Source organism: Bos javanicus, chromosome 21 (assembly GCF_032452875.1).
Source record: "Bos javanicus breed banteng chromosome 21, ARS-OSU_banteng_1.0, whole genome shotgun sequence".
NCBI classification, from domain to species: domain Eukaryota; kingdom Metazoa; phylum Chordata; class Mammalia; order Artiodactyla; family Bovidae; genus Bos; species Bos javanicus.
Window position 1 is genome coordinate 19,192,163 of NC_083888.1, and position 9,988 is coordinate 19,202,150.

General features: G+C 47.2%; 1 protein-coding gene across 1 annotated transcript; it reads right to left on the reverse strand.

The window, feature by feature from the left end:
• Positions 1–7,206: 7,206 nt before the first annotated feature.
• Positions 7,207–8,199, reverse strand: LOC133234719 (myeloid-associated differentiation marker-like). Its single transcript, XM_061395608.1, has one exon. The coding sequence runs from the start codon at positions 8,197–8,199 to the stop codon at positions 7,207–7,209; it is 993 nt and encodes a 330-aa protein (XP_061251592.1).
• Between the last annotated feature and the right edge of the window lie 1,789 nt (positions 8,200–9,988).

Consider the following 9,988-nt stretch of genomic DNA (forward strand, 5'->3'; position numbering starts at 1 on the left):
CCCTTCAATTGGCCAGAAACCTGGAACATTTGTGTAGATTATGAAAATTTCAGGTGTGGCAGGGAATAAAGCAATGTAGAGAAGATTCTTTGGGTAAATGTAAATCAACTAACCTGGAATGTCAGGTCCATGGATCAAGGCAAATTGGAAATGGTCAAACAAGAGATGGCAAGAGTGAATGTCGACATTCTAGGAATCAGCGAACTGAAATGGACTGGAATGGGTGAATTTAACTCAGATGACCATTATATCTACTACTGCGGGCAGGAATCCCTCAGAAGAAATGGAGTGGCCATCATGGTCAACAAAAGAGTCCGAAATGCAGTACTTGGATGCAATCTCAAAAATGACAGAATGATCTCTGTTCGTTTCCAAGGCAAACCATTCAATATCACAGTAATCCAAGTCCATGCCCCAATCAGTAACGCTGAAGAAGCTGAAGGTGAACGGTTCTATGAAGACCTACAAGACCTTTTAGAACTAACACCCAAAAAAGATGTCCTTTTCATTATAGGGGACTGGAATGCAAAAGTAGGAAGTCAAGAAACACCTGGAGTAACAGGCAAATTTGGCCTTGGAATACGGAATGAAGCAGGGCAAAGACTAATAGAGTTTTGCCAAGAAAATGCACTGGTCATAACAAACACCCTCTTCCAACAATACAAGAGAAGACTCTATACATGGACATCACCAGATGGTCAACACCAAAATCAGATTGATTATATTCTTTGCAGCCAAAGATGGAGAAGCTCTATACAGTCAGCAAAAACAAGACCAGGAGCTGACTGTGGCTCAGACCATGAACTCCTTATTGCCAAATTCAGACTTAAATTGAAGAAAGTAGGGAAAACCACTAGACCATTCAGGTATGACCTAAATCAAATCCCTTATGATTATACAGTGGAAGTGAGAAATAGATTTAAGGGCCTAGATCTGATAGAGTGCCCGATGAACTATGGAATGAGGTTCGTGACATTGTACAGGAGACAGGGATCAAGACCATCCCCATGGAAAAGAAATGCAAAAAAGCAAAATGGCTGTCTGGGGAGGCCTTACAAATAGCTGTGAAAAGAAGAGAAGCGAAAGGCAAAGGAGAAAAGGAAAGATAGAAACATCTGAATGCAGAGTTCGAAAGAATAGCAAGAAGAGATAAGAAAGCCTTCTTCAGTGATCAATGCAAAGAAATAGAGGAAAACAGCAGAATGGGAAAGACTAGAGATCTCTTCAAGAAAATCAGAGATACCAAAGGAACATTTCATGCAAAGATGGGCTCGATAAAGGACAGAAATGGTATGGACCTAAGAGAAGCAGAAGATATTAAGAAGAGATGGCAAGAATACACAGAAGAACTCTACAAAAAGATCTTCATGACCCAGATAATCACGATGGTGTGATCACTGACCTAGAGCCAGACATCCTGGAATGTGAAGTCAAGTGGGCCTTAGAAAGCATCACTACGAACAAAGCTAGTGGAGGTGATGGAATTCCAGTTGAGCTATTTCAAATCCTGAAAGATGATGCTGTGAAAGTGCTGCACTCAATATGCCAGCAAATTTGGAAAACTCAGCAGTGGCCACAGGACTGGAAAAGGTCAGTTTTCATTCTAAACCCAAAGAAAGGCAATGCCAAAGAATGCTCAAACTACCGCACAATTGCACTCATCTCACACGCTAGTAAAGTAATGCTCAAAATTCTCCAAGCCAGGCTTCAGCAATATGTGAAGCATGAACTTCCTGATGTTCAAGCTGGTTTTCGAAAAGGCAGAGGAACCAGAGATCAAATTGCCAACATCCGCTGGATCATGGAAAAAGCAAGAGAGTTCCAGAAAAGCATCTATTTCTGCTTTATTGACTATGCCAAAGACTTTGACTGTGTGGATCACAGTAAACTGGAAAATTCTGAAAGAGAGGGGAATCCCAGACCACCTGATCTGCCTCTTGAGAAATTTGTATGCAGGTCAGGAAGCAATAGATAGAACTGAACATGCAACAACAGGCTGGTTCCAAATAGGAAAAGGAGTTCGTCAAGGCTGTATATTGTCACCCTGTTTATTTAACTTATATGCAGAGTACATCATGAGAAACTCTGGGCTGGAAGAAACACAAGCTGGAATCAAGATTGCCGGGAGAAATATCAATAACCTCAGATATGCAGATGACACCACCCTTATGGCAGAAAGTGAGGAGGAACTAAAAAGCCTCTTGATGAAAGTGAAAGTGGAGAGTGAAAAAGTTGGCTTAAAGCTCAACATTCAGAAAACGAAGATCATGGCATCCGTTCCCATCGCTTCATGGGAAATAGATGGGGAAACAGTGGAAACAGTGTCAGACTTTATTTTTCTGGGCTCCAAACTCACTGCAGATGGTGACTGCAGCCATGAAATTAAAAGATGCTTACTCCTTGGAAGGAAAGTTATGACCAACCTAGATAGCATGTTCAAAAGCAGAGACATTACTTTGCCAACAAAGGTCCGTCTAGTCAAGGCTATGGTTTTTCCTGTGGTCATGTATGGATGTGAGAGTTGGACTGTGAAGAAGGCTGAGCGCCAAAGAATTGATGCTTTTGAACTGTGGTGTTGGAGAAGACTCTTGAGAGTCCCTTGGACTGCAAGAAGATCCAACCAGTCCATTCTGAAGGAGATCAGCCCTGGGATCTCTTTGGAAGGAATGATGCTAAAGCTGAAATTCCAGTACTTTGGCCACCTCATGCGAAGAGTTGACTCATTGGAAAAGACTCTGATGCTGGGAGGGATTGGGGGCAGGAGGAGAAGGGGGTGACAGAGGATGAGATGGCTGGATGACATCACTGACTTGATGGACGTGAGTCTAAGTGAACTCCGGGAGTTGGTGATGGACAGGGAGGCCTGGCATGCTGGGATTCATGGGGTCGCAAAGAGTTGGACATGACCTAGCGACTGATCTGATCCTATCTGAAATCAACTAAAGCCTGGGTTACAAATTTAAATTTTGACAAATAGAATTGAAGATCACAAACATCATATGGGATAAGGAAATATTTTATGAATATTGACAAAATGAAGATAGATGGAGAAGATATGACAAACACAAACATATATGAATCTGACAACATAGCCTCGAAATGTATGCAGCAGGGCAGCCCAGGAGAACGTTCCACAATGATGGAAGAGTCCAACACCTGCCCTGTCCAGCACAGTGCATCTTCAGTCGCTCAGTTGTGTCTGACTCTTTGCGACCCTTTGGACTGTATCCCTCCAGGTCTCTGTCCATGGAATTTTTCAGGCAAGAACACTGGAGTGGGTTGCCATTTCCTCCTCCAGTCCCGTATAGAAACTGCTAACAACATGTGGGAATAGGTACTGAAATGTGGCTGGTAGGACTGAGGGGCTGAATTTTTAATTCTGCTTAATTTTAATTAATTAAAGTGAAGTAGCCAAACATATCTACTGGCTGCTATTAATATATTGAACAATGTGGATAAAACAAGAACTGGAAGAACTGTGAGGACATACATACAGCAGTGACAATATCTGGGAATATCAGTGTGCTCTGCTCAGAACTGGGTTTATGAAGGAAACAAGAAGGGTGACTCTGAGGTGGTAGCCATGGGTCTCGCCACAGTAATAACTTTTACCGTCTTCTTTCTCATCTCCTGTTTTGCCTTGAGAAGAGTTGAATGTTCACACTATTCAATAACATATTCTTTATTTACTAGCAGATTTCATCCACTGTCCCTATGATTCATGTTTTGTCATGTTTTGGGCTTTAAAAAATATTTTCCCCTTTGGACCTTGGATCAGTATTTGGATGTTCCATTGGGTTGAAGTTAACCTATAGTAAATGTCCTTCTGCAAGCTTATCATGTAAGTTCCCTTGACCGTTCCCTCATGTCCACTATGACCCTATCTCTCCTTCCCCTCACAGACACTAGCTGCCCCAGGAGAAACCTGTATTTACAGTCTTTCCTTCTCATTCTCAGTCTCAAATGCACTGGCTTCTGTCCTGAGGCTCTCAAAGATTTTCAAATACTCACATCCAATGAACACTTTTCAGTGCTGATCCCACATGAACTCTGCTAACCTCCGCAGCATGTAACCACGTTGACCACATCCTCCTGACACTCTCTTCTCTATTATTATTTGAATGACAGGAGCCTCTTGATCTTTTCCTCTTGATCCTGCCTACTTCTTGGCAGATTCCTCTTCTGCCTGCTGCTTAAATACCAGTGTTTTCTCAGTTCTCCCTTCTCAACCATCTCTGCTTCTCACTCTGCCTAGTCTTTCTGGGAAATTGTACTCATGTCGGTAACTTCAATTATTCCTTTAGGAGATGACACTGCATGCGTGCGTGCTAAGTCAGTTAAGTCGTGTCTGACTCTGTGCAACCCTACGGACGGTAGCCCACCAGGCTCCTCTGTCCATCGGATTCTCCAGGCAAGGATACTGCAGTGGATTGCCATGCCCTCCTCCAGGGCATCTTTCCTACCCAGGGATTGAACCTGCGTCTCTTACGTCTACCTGCATTGGCAGGCAGGTTCTTTAGCACTAGCGTCACCTGGGAAGCCTCATGATTCACTAGCCTCTTCTTAAACTCCTAAGCTGTCCAGCTGGATTATCCTCAGGAACTTCACAGTCAGCCTGTCACACAATTCTGATCTCAGTGAGGCAGCAGTGAGAAGTGGTGTGAAGTGAGATCTTAATTCCCTGCCCAGGAATTGAACCTGAGTAGCCTGGCTTCCCAGTGGTTAAGAATCCACCTGCCAATGCAGGAGATGAAAGCGACACTGTTCGATCACCTGGAAATTCCCCTGAAGTAGAAAATGGCAACCCACTCCAGTATTCTTGCCTGGAAAATCTCATGGACAGAGGAGCCTGGCGGCTACAATCCATGGGGCCACAAAGAGTTGGACATGTCAGCAACTGAACACACACACACACACAGCCTGGATGAAAGCCAGGAATCCTAGCCTCCAGACCAGCAAGGGCTAGAGGCTAAAAGCTATTTTCCCCTGGCTCTTGCCCGGAGTGAAAAATGCACTTCTCATAGAAGCAAAAATCTTAAATGCAGGTACAAAGTTTATTATCGGAGACACAGAAGAGCAAGAAGTGGAAGAGGACACTGAGAAACTGTTAGTTTAACTAAGACAGAAGCAAGGCAGAGATGAACGCTCGGAGAGAAAGGGTGTCGGCGTGCCCCCTAGAGAAGAGGAGCACAGGAAAGAGGCAGTTCAATCAGTTCTGTAGGGCAGGTCTTTGTCTTCCCTCTGGCCAGACATCCTGCTTTGACCGCTGGCTGATTTGTCTCAGAACCTTGCCCCTAGGTGTGCACACAATTCTCAACCAAGAGGGGTCTTGATAAAAAGGCTTCTGGGAGAAGCAAGGCTCTTTATGGCCTGGCACCGTCCCCTGACTTTTGGCCCCCAAGGAACCTTTCTGCACGTGTGTAGTGTCTCTCTAGCTCCAAAGAGGGGGAAAATCTCTTGATCCTTTACTCGAACAAGGTTTAGCCCCTCTCTGGTCCTGCTGTGACTATTACCTTCAGGTGTCCACCGGAGACAAAGCTGCTTACTCTGTTTCTGTTGTTACTCCCATTTCGGAAAGCAAACAGGAGGCTGATGGTAAATGCCAGCCTGGAGCCCACCTAACGCCTGTCTCAGGAAATGCAAACAGGAGGCCGGTTGTAAGTGTCCAGCCTGAAGTTCAACTTGTTCTCGTCCTTAAGAAAACTGGAGACCAGTCATAAATGCCTACCTCTCTCCTGCCTCAGCAGGAAAATAAAGGGGAGAAGAGTGAGATGATCAGACTTCCAGCCACGACATGCGTGAGGGGCTAATCTCTCTCTCTCTCTGAGCAGTCTCCGGTCAGGCAGAGCCCATGGAGCACTGTCTGCATGGTGTGTGGTGAGCCTCTCCCACTTTCTCTTAATCACCTGTCAAGGTGAGTGGTTGCTGGCCGGAGGGAGCAGGTCTTATGACTGAGAGGAGCTGAGGCAGCTGTAGCTGCCTGATATCCACAGGACAGAGATGGGAGCCAGCAGAGAGAAAAGTAGAGAGATCTCAAAAGAGGGAAAGGGAAAGGGGACGGGGAGACAGTTGCCTGAATGAGGGAACTGAAGGCCCCCAGGGCCAGAGACAAACTTACCAAATTCAGTGATATTGAAACAGGAGGGTCAGATGGCCACTTGCCACCCACAGGGAAGCTGCTTTCAGTGGTCTACAAGGTGCCAGATCTTCTCCCCAGAAGGGGACATACGCCCCACATTGGGTGCCACAAAATATATACCAACCAGGATTCTTGGCCCCTTCAATCAATGGAGACTGACTAGAGGCCAGACAAGAAATTCAGGCAAGACTTTATTGGGGCTCCTGTAGAAACAAGGGGAAGTGAGAACAAGTAACAGATTCCTTTGCTCGTTCCATGAGGCAGAGAAGGTGGGGGAAGCTTGCTCCTGATATGCGGTGAGGGTAGGGGTGTGTCCAGGGGTCAGGATGGAGAGGTGGCAGAGGTGGTTTGCCCACCCCTTGGGTGGTGGTGTGTGCAGGGGGCATGCTCAAAACCCTGCTTTTCTCCCAAGTGCTTCTTTTTGCAGGCTCTTCACAAGTGGCCCTTGGGTTTTTCTTTTTTCTTTTTTGGTCTCTTTGTATCTTTGTCTGGAGTTGGCCCCAAGTGCACAAGCACAAATTTCTTTGCATTTTGTTGCTGGAGGAGACACGTGTCCATGTACAAGCTTTGCAGCAAACGATCTCAGGTCCCAGTCTGTTTCATAATCAGGAGGGTGTGACTAATAAACAGGACCCAGCAGCCAAAAGGAAACAAGCAGAGAAGGTGGACAGAGGGGAGGGAGCCAGCTGCCATTTCCACGTCTGAATCTCCAGGACCGACAAGCCCAGGGGCACTGGCAGGGCTGGGAGGGGAAGGAAAGAGAAAAGAGCATGAGATGATGGGGAACGATGTGAGAGGAGAGAGGAAGCCAGGAAGCGGGTGTTAGGGGATGTCAGAAATTGGTGGAGAAACTGCAGTGAAGAGAATTAAGTGTCCCCGGGCCAGCCTTGTGTTAAAGTGAAGGTGTTAGTCGCTTAGTTGTGCCTGACTGTTTGCGAGCCCATGGACTGGAGCCTGCTAGACTCCTTTGTCCGTTGGATTTCCTAGGCAAAAAGCTGGAGTGGGTTGCCATTTCCTTCTCACAGGGACCTTGATGACTAAGGGAGCAAACTCTAGTCTGCCACATTTCAGGCAGATTCTCTACCCTCTGAGCCACCTACAAAAGCTTCTTGGACTAAATACACCGTGTCAGCCACATAAACCAGCAGGTTGATGCCTGTCAGGATGGCTACAGCCAGTCGTTGGTCCCAGATGCAGACAAAGACGTTGAGATGATCACCGCAGCTCATATCGCTGGACCGCTGGGGCTGCCCCCCCCACTTCTCGTGGAACTGGTAGAGGGGCCAGAGAATCAGTGCCGTGACATAGAGGAGGACAGAGAGCACAGTCTGCACCCGCAGCAACCAGGGGAAGCGGAGGGGAAGCTTTTTGTCGTTGTCACAGTCACACCCATTCATAAGGAAGTTCACGACCCCCAGGGTGAAGCAGATGGCGTACACGGCCACACACCACTCCAGGGCTGGCTGGTGCAGGTACAGGTCAGTGTTGCAGACGAAGGCGAAGATGATGTTGGCCACATAGTTCTCCAGCCTCCTGAGCACACCTGGGAAGGTTGGCCAAAAGCAGTACATTCCACCGGGTCGTCGACAGACCCAGGCCACTTCGATGGCATAAAGCAGAGCAGCCACGCAGGAGAAGGCGGTGGCGGTGATGGCGCGATTCCGGGCGGGGCCTGGAGGAAAGACCTGGATGTAGGTAGGGCCGAAGATGACGGCAGCTGAGAGGCAGACGACGGCGAAGTAAGAGCAAAAGGCGTGGAGAACGCCATCCCAAGACAAGCGGAGGTGGTACTGGAGCTTATCAGACAAGCGGTGGAGGGACTGGATGTTACATAATGGCAGTCCGAAGAGACTGCACAACTCCAGTATGAAGCCGAGTAAGGTGAGGCTTAAGCAGATGCACCAGATGAACAGGCACCAGTTGATTACACCCACCTTCAGAGTGTCCTGACTGGTCAGCAAGATGGGCAGGAGGGTGGAGAGCAGCTGCCCCACGCGGAGGGAGAGGGTCAGGCATGTGGATGAGCAGAGGAAGAGGCTCCAGCCTGAGGACGAGCTCATAGTGCTCCTGATGGTCAGGCAGGTCACGGGCTGCGGTGTTGTGTGTAATCTTGCTTGCTTTCCACCCAAAGTCTTGTGAAGAGTTAAACACGGCTCCGGAGTTGGATGTTCTGTTTCCTCTTTCACTGGGCCGGTTCAGCTCTCCCTCTGTCCTTGATTTTTCAGAAGTATACAACCACTGATCTTTAGAACAGATGCACTTATCTTAACAAAGTAAGGACCGTACTCACGTTCTCAGTCCCCAGCAAGGCTCCCGGTGGTTAATGTCAAGTCTCCAATACCCTCAGGGTGTAGCTCACATCCGTTTCCTGCCCCCCTCCTTGTATAAATGGGGGCTGAGCCTTGCAGTGCTGGGAGTTGGTTCTCTTGCACAGTGATCCGCCTTCTCCCCTTGTGGCTGGCTTCCTTAATGTAAAGCTACCTTTCTTCTATCCAGTGCTTGTCTCTCTGTATTGGCTTCTTCAGTGAAGAGCAGCCTGAGCCTGAGCTGGGGGACAGTGTTGGGCATCCAGGCAGGAGTCAGGTCCCTGGTGCTCCAGCCCTTCCAACTCCTTCTGTGACGAGGAGAGGAGTGCAGCTGGAAGGCTGGGGAGTATCTACAGGGTTAAGCCAGCAGCTGCTGAATTTGTTAGTTTCCAGAATTTCCTCTGTCCCTCCCCACTCCTTGCTCACAGCCTGCTTTCACTTTCTGTTGAGAGAAGCAAACTGGCCTCTGAAGGAGCAGCTGAGCTCTTGACTGAGTGAGTAGAGGGTGTGCGCCCCGGGAGCCCCCCATCCCCTCCTGTTTGGGCAAAACATTTGCCCTTTGGAACTTTGTGGTCAGTTTGGACACCACAGGAGTGGGATATGGCTTGTTTATGACCCTGTGTGTGCCTCTTCTTGAAGAAGAATTTGTTTATTTGAAATATGTCCTGGGGGAGCAAGCAAAGTGAAACGAGGGGGCCATATCTATCCCTTCTAGAAGTCCACTGGGACGCATCTTGGCCAATTGGCAAAACTAGAGTATGACTCTGTAACCAAGAAGAAAAATGAGTTTTAAATTTTCATACGTCCTAACCCATCTATGTTTTCTAGTCTAAAGAACTGTGTACCCCCTGAATGGGTCTCTCAATTCCTCCACTCTTTTGCAGTTAGAACTGATTTGTTAACATTTGGTAAGTGGGAGGAAATGCCATGGGCAGCTTTCCTGTTACTCTATAATAAAGGTTCTTCCAACAAGGGCACTACATTAATGCTATTGATCTGGGGTGGCCTCAGCCTGTGTTTTCCATCTGAACCACTCTCTGGGGAATAAACAATGGACTGTGAAGAACCCCAGAGTCTTGAAGACAGCTGTCTGCAGTGTTGGTGAGGGGCAGCAATGTGGCCCTCCTGCCTCAGTGATCAAAACAGCAGGTCCTGCCTCTGCAGGGAGAAGGGCATTGCCACTGGCAGCATTAAAGGTGATGTTAGCCTGGGTGTTTTATTTTTCTTTAATTTTTATTGTCTTAAGGACAAAAATTACTGGGTGACTATATTTTTGCATGCAAAGTTTCTTTTCAAAGTTTTGTTGATGAGTGGTGTTGGATGGGTGGGTTGCTGATGCCACAGTTGAGGAAACTGTATTGCTTGAGTTTGTGCTGCACAGACATGTGTTTCTATGTGTCAGCTGTTTTCTGATGCTGCTTCCTGCTTCTCCAGGACCCACACATAATATGATCTAAATAGATGTAAAATACATGGATTTTTTTAATTGTCTGGAATTTCTGGATACCATCAACCCTGCTATCAATCATAGATGAAGCCTTGC